This window comes from Crinia signifera, chromosome 4, assembly GCF_055691185.1.
Source record: "Crinia signifera chromosome 4, ASM5569118v1, whole genome shotgun sequence".
Taxonomy (NCBI): Eukaryota; Metazoa; Chordata; class Amphibia; order Anura; family Myobatrachidae; genus Crinia; species Crinia signifera.
In genome coordinates, this window is record NC_139220.1 from 6,094,784 (window position 1) to 6,109,013 (window position 14,230).

The 14,230-nt window shown below is 49.3% G+C and overlaps 2 protein-coding genes across 4 annotated transcripts in view; one reads left to right on the forward strand and one right to left on the reverse strand.

Moving 5' to 3' along the window:
* The window catches only part of CACNA2D4 (calcium voltage-gated channel auxiliary subunit alpha2delta 4), a 207,866-nt gene that overhangs the window by 37,182 nt on the left and 156,454 nt on the right, over positions 1-14,230 (reverse strand).
* Positions 11,558-14,230, forward strand: part of LRTM2 (leucine rich repeat transmembrane protein 2) — a 36,575-nt gene continuing 33,902 nt past the window's right edge. Inside the window, exons 1-2 of one of the 3 annotated variants that reach the window (XM_083180853.1) lie at positions 11,559-11,884; positions 13,689-13,856. Coding sequence is in view for 1 of the 3 variants with exons in the window: in XM_083180851.1 (XP_083036977.1) it covers positions 11,822-11,884 (63 nt within the window). In the remaining 2 variants the exon portion in view is untranslated. Of the gene's footprint in view, positions 11,885-13,688; positions 13,857-14,230 lie in introns of all 3 variants that reach the window. The other 2 variants (XM_083180851.1, XM_083180852.1) reach the window with 2 other exon arrangements.

Sequence of the window (14,230 nt, forward strand, 5' to 3'; positions counted from 1 at the left end):
GAGGTCTTGTTATAGCAGACTACAACTCACTTAACATGCGTCTTATGTATTTACTGTATATGACATGAGATTTTGCCAGCGATGGGGTTTTTCTTGGCAACACCCAATATACCAGAGGCTTAGCATTGGAGAAGGTAGGTACATGTAGCTGAGCAGGTTCAGGACCCCGGACAGCTCCGCATAGGCCCCATATACAGTACAATATACAGACAGGTATATAACAGAATAAACCACATGGACTGTAATGCGGCAGCTGATGACTGGGGAGCAGCTGAGCAGTGTCAGGACCCCGGACAGCTCCGCATAGACCCCATATACAGTACAATATACAGACAGGTATATAACAGAATAAACCACAGGGACTGTAATGCGGCAGCTGATGACTGAGAAGCAGCTGAGCAGTGTCAGGACCCCGGACAGCTCCGCATAGACCCCATATACAGTACAATATACAGGAGGGTATATAACAGAATAAACCACATGGACTGTAATGCAGCAGCTGATGACTGGGGAGCAGCTGAGCAGTGTCAGGACCCCGGACAGCTCCGCATAGACCCCATATACAGTACAATATACAGGAGGGTATATAACAGAATACACCACATGGACTGTAATGCGGCAGCTGATGACTGGGGAGCAGCTGAGCAGTGTCAGGACCTCGGACAGCTCTGCATAGACCTCATATACAGTACAATATACAGGAGGGTATATAACAGAATAAACCACATGGACTGTAATGCAGCAGCTGATGACTGGGGAGCAGCTGAGCAGTGTCAGGACCCCGGACAGCTCCGCATAGACCCCATATACAGTACAATATACAGACAGGTATATAACAGAATAAACCACATGGACTGTAATGCGGCAGCTGATGACTGGGGAGCAGCTGAACAGTGTCAGGACCCCGGACAGCTCCGCATAGACCCCATATACAGTACAATATACAGGAGGGTATATAACAGAATACACCACATGGACTGTAATGCGGCAGCTGATGACTGGGGAGCAGCTGAGCAGTGTCAGGACCTCGGACAGCTCTGCATAGACCCCATATACAGTACAATATACAGGAGGGTATGTAACAGAATAAACTACATGGACTGTAATGCAGCAGCTGATGACTGAGGAGCAGCTGAGCAGTGTCAGGACCCCGGACAGCTCCGCATAGGCCCCATATACAGTACAATATACAGACAGGTATATAACAGAATAAACCACATGGACAGTAATGCGGCAGCTGATGACGGGGGAGCAGCTGAGCAGTGTCAGGACCCCGGACAGCTCCGCATAGACCCCATATACAGTACAATATACAGACAGGTATATAACAGAATAAACCACATGGACTGTAATGCGGCAGCTGATGACTGGGGAGCAGCTGAACAGTGTCAGGACCCCGGACAGCTCCGCATAGACCCCATATACAGTACAATATACAGGAGGGTATATAACAGAATACACCACATGGACTGTAATGCGGCAGCTGATGACTGGGGAGCAGCTGAGCAGTGTCAGGACCTCGGACAGCTCTGCATAGACCCCATATACAGTACAATATACAGGAGGGTATGTAACAGAATAAACTACATGGACTGTAATGCAGCAGCTGATGACTGAGGAGCAGCTGAGCAGTGTCAGGACCCCGGACAGCTCCGCATAGGCCCCATATACAGTACAATATACAGACAGGTATATAACAGAATAAACCACATGGACTGTAATACGGCAGCTGATGACGGGGGAGCAGCTGAGCAGTGTCAGGACCCCGGACAGCTCCGCATAGACCCCATATACAGTACAATATACAGACAGGTATATAACAGAATAAACCACATGGACTGTAATGCGGCAGCTGATGACTGGGGAGCAGCTGAGCAGTGTCAGGACCTCGGACAGCTCCGCATAGACCCCATATACAGTACAATATACAGGAGGGTATATAACAGAATAAACCACATGGACTGTAATGCGGCAGCTGATGACTGGGGAGCAGCTGAGCAGTGTCAGGACCCCGGACAGCTCCACATAGGCCCTATATACAGTACAATATACAGACAGGTATATAACAGAATAAACCACATGGACTGTAATGCGGCAGCTGATGACTGAGGAGCAGTTGAGCAGTGTCAGGACCCCGGACAGCTCCGCATAGACCCCATATACAGTACAATATACAGGAGGGTATATAACAGAATACACCACATGGACTGTAATGCAGCAGCTTATGACTGGGGAGCAGCTGAGCAGTGTCAGGACCCCGGACAGCTCTGCATAGACCCCATATACAGTACAATATACAGACAGGTATATAACAGAATAAACCACATGGACTGTAATGCAGCAGCTGATGACTGGGGAGCAGCTGAGCAGTGTCAGGACCCCGGACAGCTCCGCATAGACCCCATATACAGTACAATATACAGGAGGGTATGTAACAGAATACACCACATGGACTGTAATGCGGCAGCTGATGACTGGGGAGCAGCTGAGCAGTGTCAGGACCCTGGACAGCTCCGCATAGGCCCCATATACAGTACAATATACAGACAGGTATATAACAGAATACACCACATGGACTGTAATGCAGCAGCTGATGACTGGGGAACAGCTGAGCAGTGTCAGGACCCCGGACAGCTCCGCATAGGCCCCATATACAGTACAATATACAGACAGGTATATAACAGAATAAACCACATGGACTGTAATGCGGCAGCTGATGACTGGGGAGCAGCTGAGCAGTGTCAGGACCCCGGACAGCTCCGCATAGACCCCATATACAGTACAATATACAGGCAGGTATATAACAGAATAAACCATATGGACTGTAATGCAGCAGCTGATGACTGGGGAGCAGCTGAGCAGTGTCAGGACCCCGGACAGCTCCGCATAGACCCCATATACAGTACAATATACAGGAGGGTATGTAACAGAATACACCACATGGACTGTAATGCGGCAGCTGATGACTGGGGAGCAGCTGAGCAGTGTCAGGACCCCGGACAGCTCCGCATAGGCCCCATATACAGTACAATATACAGACAGGTATATAACAGAATAAACCACATGGACTGTAATGCAGCAGCTGATGACTGGGGAGCAGCTGAGCAGTGTCAGGACCCCGGACAGCTCCGCATAGGCCCCATATACAGTACAATATACAGACAGGTATATAACAGAATAAACCACATGGACTGTAATGCAGCAGCTGATGACTGGGGAGCAGCTGAGCAGTGTCAGGACCCCGGACAGCTCTGCATAGACCCCATATACAGTACAATATACAGGCAGGTATATAACAGAATAAACCACATGGACTGTAATGCAGCAGCTGATGACTGGGGAGCAGCTGAGCAGTGTCAGGACCCCAGACAGCTCCGCATAGACCCCATATACAGTACAATATACAGACAGGTATATAACAGAATAAACCACATGGACTGTAATGCGGCAGCTGATGACTGAGGAGCAGCTGAGCAGTGTCAGGACCCCGGACAGCTCCGCATAGGCCCCATATACAGTACAATATACAGACAGGTATATAACAGAATAAACCACATGGACTGTAATGCAGCAGCTGATGACTGGGGAGCAGCTGAGCAGTGTCAGGACCACGGACAGCTCCGCATAGACCCCATATACAGTACAATATACAGACAGGTATATAACAGAATAAACCACATGGACTGTAATGCGGCAGCTGATGACTGGGGAGTAGCTGAGCAGTGTCAGGACCCCGGACAGCTCTGCATAGACCTCATATACAGTACAGTATACAGGAGGGTATATAACAGAATAATCCACATGGACTGTAATGCAGCAGCTGATGACTGGGGAGCAGCTGAGCAGTGTCAGGACCCCGGACAGCTCTGCATAGACCTCATATACAGTACAGTATACAGATGGGTATATAACAGAATACACCACATGGACTGTAATGCAGCAGCTGATGACTGGGGAGCAGCTGAGCCGTGTCAGGACCCCAGACAGCTCCGCATAGACCCCATATACAGTACAATATACAGGAGGGTATGTAACAGAATAAACCACATGGACTGTAATGCAGCAGCTGATGACTGGGGAGCAGCTGAGCCGTGTCAGGACCCCAGACAGCTCCGCATAGACCCCATATACAGTACATTATACAGGAGGGTATATAACAGAATAAACCACATGGACTGTAATGCGGCAGCTGATGACTGGGGAGCAGCTGAGCAGTGTCAGGACCCCGGACAGCTCCGCATAGACCCCATATACAGTACAGTATACAGGAGGGTATATAACAGAATAATCCACATGGACTGTAATGCAGCAGCTGATGACTGGGGAGCAGCTGAGCAGTGTCAGGACCCCGGACAGCTCTGCATAGACCTCATATACAGTACAGTATACAGATGGGTATATAACAGAATACACCACATGGACTGTAATGCAGCAGCTGATGACTGGGGAGCAGCTGAGCCGTGTCAGGACCCCAGACAGCTCCGCATAGACCCCATATACAGTACAATATACAGGAGGGTATGTAACAGAATAAACCACATGGACTGTAATGCAGCAGCTGATGACTGGGGAGCAGCTGAGCCGTGTCAGGACCCCAGACAGCTCCGCATAGACCCCATATACAGTACATTATACAGGAGGGTATATAACAGAATAAACCACATGGACTGTAATGCGGCAGCTGATGACTGGGGAGCAGCTGAGCAGTGTCAGGACCCCAGACAGCTCCGCATAGACCCCATATACAGTACAATATACAGGTGGGTATATAACAGAATAAACCACATGGACTGTAATGCGGCAGCTGATGACTGAGAAGCAGCTGAGCAGCGTCAGGACCCCGGACAGCTCCGCATAGACGCCATATACAGTACAGTATACAGGTGGGTATATAACAGAATAAATCACATGGACTGTAATGCGGCAGCTGATGACTGGGGAGCAGCTGAGCAGTGTCAGGACCCCGGACAGCTCCGCATAGACCCCATATACAGTACAATATACAGACAGGTATATAACAGAATAAACCACATGGACTGTAATGCGGCAGCTTATGACTGGGGAGCAGCTGAGCAGTGTCAGGACCCCGGACAGGTCCGCATAGACCCCATATACATGACAGTATACAGGAGGGTATATAACAGAATAAACCACATGGACTGTAATGCAGCAGCTGATGACTGGGGAGCAGCTGAGCAGTGTCAGGACCCCGGACAGCTCCGCATAGACCCCATATACAGTACATTATACAGGAGGGTATATAACAGAATAAACCACATGGACTGTAATGCAGCAGCTGATGACTGGGGAGCAGCTGAGCAGTGTCAGGACCCCGGACAGCTCCGCATAGACCCCATATACAGTACATTATACAGGAGAGTATATAACAGAATAAACCACATGGACTGTAATGCAGCAGCTGATGACTGGGGAGCAGCTGAGCAGTGTCAGGACCCCGGACAGCTCCGCATAGACCCCATATACAGTACAATATACAGGAGGGTATATAACAGAATAAACCACATGGACTGTAATGCGGCAGCTGAAGACTGTGGAGTAGCTGAGCAGTGTCCGGACCCCGGACAGCTCCGCATAGACCCCATATACAGTACAATATACAGGAGGGTATACAACAGAATAAACCACATGGACTGTAATGCAGCAGCTGATGACTGGGGAGCAGCTGAGCAGTGTCAGGACCCCGGACAGCTCTGCATAGACCCCATATACAGTACAATATACAGACAGGTATATAACAGAATAAACCACATGGACTGTAATGCAGCAGCTGATGACTGGGGAGCAGCTGAGCAGTGTCAGGACCCCGGACAGCTCCGCATAGACCCCATATACAGTACAATATACAGGAGGGTATGTAACAGAATAAACCACATGGACTGTAATGCGGCAGCTGATGACTGGGGAGCAGCTGAGCAGTGTCAGGACCCCGGACAGCTCCGCATAGACCCCATATACAGTACAATATACAGGAGGGTATATAACAGAATAAACCACATGGACTGTAATGCGGCAGCTGAAGACTGGGGAGTAGCTGAGCAGTGTCCGGACCCCGGACAGCTCCGCATAGACCCCATATACAGTACAATATACAGGAGGGTATATAACAGAATAAACCACATGGACTGTAATGCGGCAGCTGATGACTGGGGAGCAGCTGAGCAGTGTCAGGACCCCGGACAGCTCCACATAGGCCCCATATACAGTACAATATACAGGAGGGTATATAACAGAATAAACCACATGGACAGTAATGCAGCAGCTGAGCAGTGTCAGGACCCCGGACAGCTCTGCATAGACCCCATATACAGTACAATATACAGACAGGTATATAACAGAATAAACCACATGGACTGTAATGCAGCAGCTGATGACTGGGGAGCAGCTGAGCAGTGTCAGGACCCCGGACAGCTCCGCATAGACCCCATATACAGTACAATATACAGGAGGGTATGTAACAGAATAAACCACATGGACTGTAATGTGGCAGCTGATGACTAGGGAGCAGCTGAGCAGTGTCAGGACCATGGACAGCTCCGCATAGACCCCATATACAGTACAATATACAGACGAGTATATAACAGAATAAACCACATGGACTGTAATGCGGCAGCTGATGACTGGGGAGCAGCTGAGCAGTGTCAGGACCCCGGACAGCTCCGCATAGGCCCCATATACAGTACAATATACAGACAGGTATATAACAGAATAAACCACATGGACTGTAGTAATGCGGCAGCTAATGACTGGGGAATAGCTGAGCAGTGTCAGGACCACGGACAGCTCTGCATAGACCCCATATACAGTACAATATACAGGAGGGTATATAACAGAATAAACCACATGGACAGTAATGCAGCAGCTGAAGACTGGGGAGCAGCTGAGCAGTGTCAGGACCCCGGACAGCTCCGCATAGACCCCATATACAGTACAATATACAGGAGGGTATATAACAGAATAAACCACATGGACTGTAATGCGGCAGCTGATGACTGGGGAGTAGCTGAGCAGTGTCAGGACCCCAGACAGCTCCGCATAGACCCCATATACAGTACAATATACAGGAGGGTATATAACAGAATAAACCACATGGACTGTAATGCGGCAGCTGATGACTGGGGAGTAGCTGAGCAGTGTCAGGACCCCAGACAGCTCCGCATAGACCCCATATACAGTACAATATACAGACAGGTATATAACAGAATAAACCACATGGACTGTAATGCGGCAGCTGATGACTGGGGAGCAGCTGAGCAGTGTCAGGACCCCGGACAGGTCAGCATAGACCCCATATACAGCACAATATACACTGATATATACCAGAATAAACCACATGGACTGTAATGCGGCAGCTGATGACTGAGGAGCAGCTGAGCAGTGTCAGGACCCGGGACAGCTCCGCATAGACCCCATATACAGTACAATATACAGGTGGGTATGTAACAGAATAAACCACATGGACTGTCATGCGGCAGCTGATGACTGGGGAGCAGCTGAGCAGTGTCAGGACCCCGGACAGCTCCGCATAGACCCCATATACAGTACAATATACAGGAGGGTATATAACAGAATAAACCACATGGACTGTAATGCGGCAGCTGATGACTGGGGAACAGCTGAGCAGTGTCAGGACCCCAGACAGCTCCGCATAGACCCCATATACAGTACAATATACAGGAGGGTATATAACAGAATAAACCACATGGACTGTAATGCAGCAGCTGAGCAGTGTCAGGACCCCGGACAGCTCCGCATCGGCCTCTTTTATGCTATATTTGAACATTTTCGGCTCCCCAACAAAGCAGAAAGCGTTAAAGAGCGACATTGATAGAGCGGGTTATTAGCGGAGATGATAATTACGTTATCTTCTCCATTAACCCTTTGCTGAATAGCGGGGATACTTCGGCTTGGTGTGTCGACATTCGGGGAAATAAAAGTAAAAAAAAACCATGTCGACCTTTTCACTGACAACTAACTCCCTTGCCCATGTTGATCTAATGACCCTGTCAACCTAACTCCATGTCGACCTTCATGCAAGTTGACCTAGTGGTGTTGACCTAATGACTGTCATCCTAATTCTTGTCTATCCAATGATCCATACCCGCGCCATGTATAAGTCCAAGTGGAAGAGAATTGCGCCCATTATATGCCCAACACTCTGCCAGCTCAGAGCTAATGTAGGGTTGTGGTAATTGTGGATAAGGCGCTTACTGTGTCTGGGTGTGGTATGGGGGTCCGACGGTAATTAGACTGAAGCTGGAATCCCAACTGCCAGTACTCCAACAACAGGGCGAGCGCTAAGAGTCCCCTTGCGGGCCCGCTGTGCTTGACACAGGTTCTATTCTCCCTGTACGGGGGTGGTGGGCCCCCACAAGGGAGAATAGAAGTTGTAAGTCAGGATCCCAAATCTCGGGTTTTTAACAGTAAGAATTGTGGCGTTAGTCTACTGACCATTGGAATCCCAACTGTCGGAAGGTCACCCGCACCCCTCTGCCTCCTATTGTAGGTGCATATTTCTGCCCCACCACACTAATTTGCGCTTACTAAATGAGGCCCTCTGCGCTGATGTGATGGCTATATTCCTGTGGGGGGTAATATTGCTCCCTACAATAGTTATTTGCTGGTTCCACACCGTAGGCTCGATGTGGGTGGCTGATCCCATTGTGCTCACAGATGGGTAATCAGAGCCTGCGCTGGTAATTACTGGGGGGTGACAGCAGCGCAACAATAATATCCAATATACACTCCGAAAACACCAGCAAACAATAGCGTAACAGACAAACACAGAGATACAGAAGACAGGGGGAATGGGAGAGATGGGGAACGAGAGATGCAACCAACCATAACCGCACATTAACCAGCTAGAACCGCACATTAACCAGCCAGAAACTGGCACAAGACACAAACTAAAAGCAGAGATATAAAGACAGTTATACTGTAGGTCAGAGACTACGAGAGGGGAAAAGAGATAGCGAGGCGGGAACAGAGGCAGCGAGAGGGGAACACGAGAGGGGAAAAGAGACAGCAAGAGGGGAACAGAGACAGCGAGAGGGGAACAGAGACAGCTAGAGGGGACCAGAGACAGGTAGAGAGGAACAGAGACAGAGACAGGAAGTACCGGAGACAGCGAGAGGGGGAACAGAGACAGCGAGTGGGTACCATAGACAGCAAGAGGGGAACAGAGACAGTGAGAGGGGACCAGATACAGTGAGTGTGTACCAGAGACAGCGAGAGGAGGAGAACAGAGACAGGTAGAGGGGAACCGAGACAGCGAGAGGGGAATAGAGACAGCGAGAGGGGAATAGAGACAGCGAGAGGGGACATGAGACAGCGAGAGGGGAACAGAAACAGTGAGAGGGGACCAGAGACGGCGAGTGGGGAACAGAGACAGCGAGTGGGGAACAGTACAGTGTGTGTGTGTGTGGGCTGCTTAGACCAGAGCTGGTGACTGATCTCTGGTCCCGGTGACTCAGATGGGTCAATTATGGCTCAGAGTATCATTGTCTCACCCCCTCAGGCTGGCTTATATTAGTACACTGGAGGGCAAGCAGCAGCCACAAGCTCTAGCAGACAATAGACTTTGGTATTTCTTGATTATTGGAAAATGTCTGTGAACCCCACACTGGTCCCCCCCTATTTTCTAACAACAGATCAGGTTTAGGGCCTGTTATTATATTTTGGGGATCCCTGGCCAAGTTTTCAATTTTGAAAACAACATTTCCCTGTCCTCATCCTCCAGTCACAGTGATGTCAATAGTTCTCACCCCCTTCTCATCAATGTCATTATTACACTCCCCCACCACATTATCATTAATAAATACCCCCCCCCCCCCCAAAAAAAAAAAAAAATGTTCCTCCGGCCAGACGCAGATTGGGGGTCTGCTGGAGAACTGGACGAGTGTGTAGCGTGTATGTGGGATCTGCGGTAGGATTGTATAAGAAATCAGATCTATCACGTGTGTACCTGGCTGATTTTGTGTATAGTATGCAAATGTCTGAGTGTATGTATATGTGTGTGTATATATGTGTGTGTATGTAGGTGCGTGTATATAATGTGGGTACTTCTTTCCTAGCACGGCGCCACCGATTTTGATTGTATCAATCGGGTCGGAAAAATCGGGTCATTCGCATCGCATGCCAACCAAATCACATGCGATGCGATCGACGCGATCAACCCCATTTTTAGATTGGAATCAATGTAAAATGGTCCCTGAGACCCGATTTTACATTGATTTCAATGTAAAGAGTCCGAAAAACCCCCATTTTAATACTAAACCCCCCCCTCATGTTTCAAATGCCCCCCCCCATTGTTAACGCCACCCAACTATTGACGCCAACCCGAAGCGTGGCGAGCGCAGCGAGCCCGCAAGGGGCGGCGGTACACGTCCTCCGACCTTTTCATACCCCTAACATCCACGTCGGCGTGGAGCTGATTTTATATAGTGTGGCGAGCGCAGCGAGCCACCGAGCCCGAAGCGTGGGGAGCGCAGCGAGCCCCGCGAGGGGACGCGGATACCTTTACAGGTAAACGCGTCCCCTCGCGGGCTTCACAGGTATCCGCGTCCCCTCGCGGGGCTCGCCACGCTTCGGGTTCGGTGGCTCGCTGCGCTCGCCACACTATATAAAATCAGCTCCGCGCCGACGTGGATAGTAGGGGTATGAAAAGGTCAGAGGACGCGTACCGCCGCCCCTCGCGGGCTCGCTGCGCTCGCCACGCTTCGGGTTGGCGTCAGTAGTGGGGTGGCGTTAACAATGGGGGGGGGGGGCATTAAACATCATTTTTAACCATATTCAATGTGAAATGTCACATTGTCACCTATGTAAAAAAGGGTTGATCGCGTTGCGGGCCATTATAATGGGCCGCGACCGACGCGATCAACCCGATTTTCACTTTTAAAAAAATGTAACACTGTTCCCTATGGGAAAATCGGGTTGATCACGTCGGTCGCATTGCGGCCCCTTATTAGGGGCCGCGATGGATGCGATCAACCCGATTTTGTCTTTCACCGGCAAATTAGCTGGTGATTGACACAAAATCGGGTCCATCGCATTGATTGTATGCCTTAAGTGCCTTAAAGTTAAGGCACACAATCAACGAGATGGGCGCCGTGCTAGGAAACAAGTACCATAATGTGTGTATGTATACAGTATGTGTGTGTAATGTGTGTGTATAATGTTGTGTATGTATAAATGTTGTGTATATATATGTGTGTGTGTGTGTGTGTGTGTGTACAATGTGTGTGTATAAATGTAGTGTATGTATATGTGTGTGTATATAATGTGTGTATGTATACAGTATGTGAGTGTAATGTGTGTGTATGTATATGTGTGTATAATTTTGTGTATGTATATGTGTGTGTAATGTGTGTGTATAATGTTGTGTATATATATGTGTGTGTATAATGTGTGTGTATAATGTTGTGTATGTATATGTGTGTGTATAAATGTTGTGTATGTATATGTGTGTGTATAATGTTGTGTATGTACATGTGTGTGTATAATGTGTGTGTAATATGTGTGTGCGCGCAGAAGCTGCTGCTGCCTGTCCGCTCTCCTCCTCCGTGCAGTCAGTGTCTGTCATCCTCTGCACACTGAGTCTCCCTGCCTGTGTGCTGACTTCCCCTGCCAGCCATCCGCTCACCATACATGTCCCCTATCTGTTGTCTCCCCCCCCCCTCCTCCCTGCCCTCTCCTGCATTCTGCCCCTCTCTGCTGCCTCTCCTCCCTGCCCTCTCCTGCATTCTGCCCCTCTCCCCCATCTCCTGGATTCTGCCCCTCTCTGCTGCTGCTGCCTGAGGAATGAATGAAGGCTGCTCCTGGTCTCTCCCCAGCTGCCATCCTGCCATCTGAGGCTCCGGAGGGAACGGTAAGGATGGAAGGGAGAAGGTGGGTGCTTACTGTGGGGTGGACACTGGCTGATGCTCCGGCTTATACATGATACCTGCTGTCAGTGTTTACATCTACGTGACTGAGGTAAGTGCCCTGTACCAGCCCCCCTGGCACAGCCAGTGCCCCCAATGTCATGCTGCAGTCATGTATGTGGGGCACAGGTGTGTAGAGGTGAGAGGAGCTGGCCCTGGATGGGTGAGCACACGTATGTTACATACTACCACCCCTCCTGCCCGCCCCAATGTTACATGTACTGTATGGTGCTTTATAGATCCATCAACTGGTGTCTGTCTGTGGTACATGCAATGTAATGCCACCTTGTGTACCTAGATATCCTGGTGCTAGATTGTAAGCTCTGTGGGCTAGGTGTATGCAGGTGCGCTTGTACTCTGCCATATAGAGGTGTAACAGGTGCATCAGTGACATAATGGAGGTAGTATGATCAGGACATGTGTATGTGGAATATTCCCAGGTTGTGATAGGCAGCATTTGGCTGGTGCACTGTGGTGGCCAAACTGCCCCATGCTGGGAAATAACCCCCCACCTCCCACAAATACCCCTGACCTTCCAATATCTCAGGACCCCTTGGCTCTCTCTCTATATATAGTATATTACCTTTCACGTCAGATCAGCTCTATGTACTTAGAATAGTTATTTGCTGGAGGCTGCCATACTGCTTGGAATGTCTGCCACACAAGATAAAAGGATGTACTGTATTACAGATGAATGCTAACAGTAGAATGTATTCATTGCTTAGCGACCATTACATTCACTGGTCTGTAAGCCGCAGCACAGGGCTGATATTAGAGAAGGGGTAAATGAGGCAATTGGGCAGAACATGGATTACTGTATGTGACAGGGTCTGAGAGGGGAGATGGGCTGCGGAACCGGAAGAAACATTAAATCAGACTAATGCAGGCGGGAAATCATAACAGTCTTTCCAATGTGTGTAATAATAAAGACCTGGGTCTAAGAGCTTACAGTCTAATTTAGCAATGAGTGGAAGCAAAGTAACTGGTCCAAGGTCACAGCACAGCGGCACTGGGATCTGAACCAAGCGTCGCACAGACGCTGCGCGTCATGCAGCACTGGCTCCGGGTGGAAGGGCCTGCAGTAAATGCAATGCAGATCCTGCGCTCTGCAAAGTTTAGTAACACAGATTACATTAAGTGCAGAGCGATGCAACTTTCTGCAATGTCATAAGACATGAGCGCGACTCTCTCTATAAGGTGGATTAGGAGGATCTGGAGGGGCAATAAGTTTAATTGCTGTAGGGATAATGTCGGAATTCCTGTGGAGTGACTGACTGTGTGCAGCACAGAGAGAGTGCGACAGGTCGCTCGCCCACGTTTGCGGCGTACAAGTGGCAGTTAGGGACTGTTGCCTGTTGGTTGTGGGCAGGTTGCGTTGAATGTGCCACCACCCATAGTGCTGTAGACGGTATGTCCACCCCTGGTCTCCCTATATACAGATACACGATGCTAAGAACCGCTGCCTGCACACTGATAGAGTTTACGGGACTGCAGGCCCAGTCATCGCGCTTGTGACAACTGGACTAATTCTGCCCACGGGACTTACACCTTTGCTTTTATTAATGGTCAGATTATATCCAGCTGAACAGTGCCCCCCGGTGGATTAATAATTATGAAGTACAACGGAACTATAGATATTAGAAGTAATTATTCAGGACTACCCTGGTTTCTATCCAGAAGGGAGAAACGTACCAATGGCGGTCTACCATCTATAAGTCATATCCTATTTCTGTCATTTCACGGCCTCAGAATAGAAGAGCGAAGATATTTCGGTCTCATCTTCTTCACCTCAACGCAGACTCTGGGCTGGTGTGAAAAGCTGATGAGATCTACGTACAATGAATCCTGCGCCCCACGCACATAAACCGGCTGATAATCACCCCCCACGGGTACCTCTCAGAGCAGACATTGGTGCAGGTAAGGCCGCCCAGCAGAGGGGGTACAGGCAAACTATAAAGTGGGGGGTTAAGACTTCAGATGCTACAAATATGTGAAGGGCTGCTGTGAATGATGTCACATTCTACTGACATACAGTATACAATTGGTGCGACGTAATGTTGCGCAGATTGCGTTACACCAATTGGCGTGGTGCATAGGCCGCAGGGAAACAAGATCCTTCACCTGAAAGTCTATAGGCCCCAATATCCTGGTCATAGGTGGCACCCCAGCAGGTAAATGGTTACTTGGGGCTGTGAGACCCCGGTGAGGGTCTCTGTGTCACTGAGCTGTCACTATCTAACCAGTAACTGCAGTGATGTCACAGTGTATCACATCTGTGACCTCAGCAACGC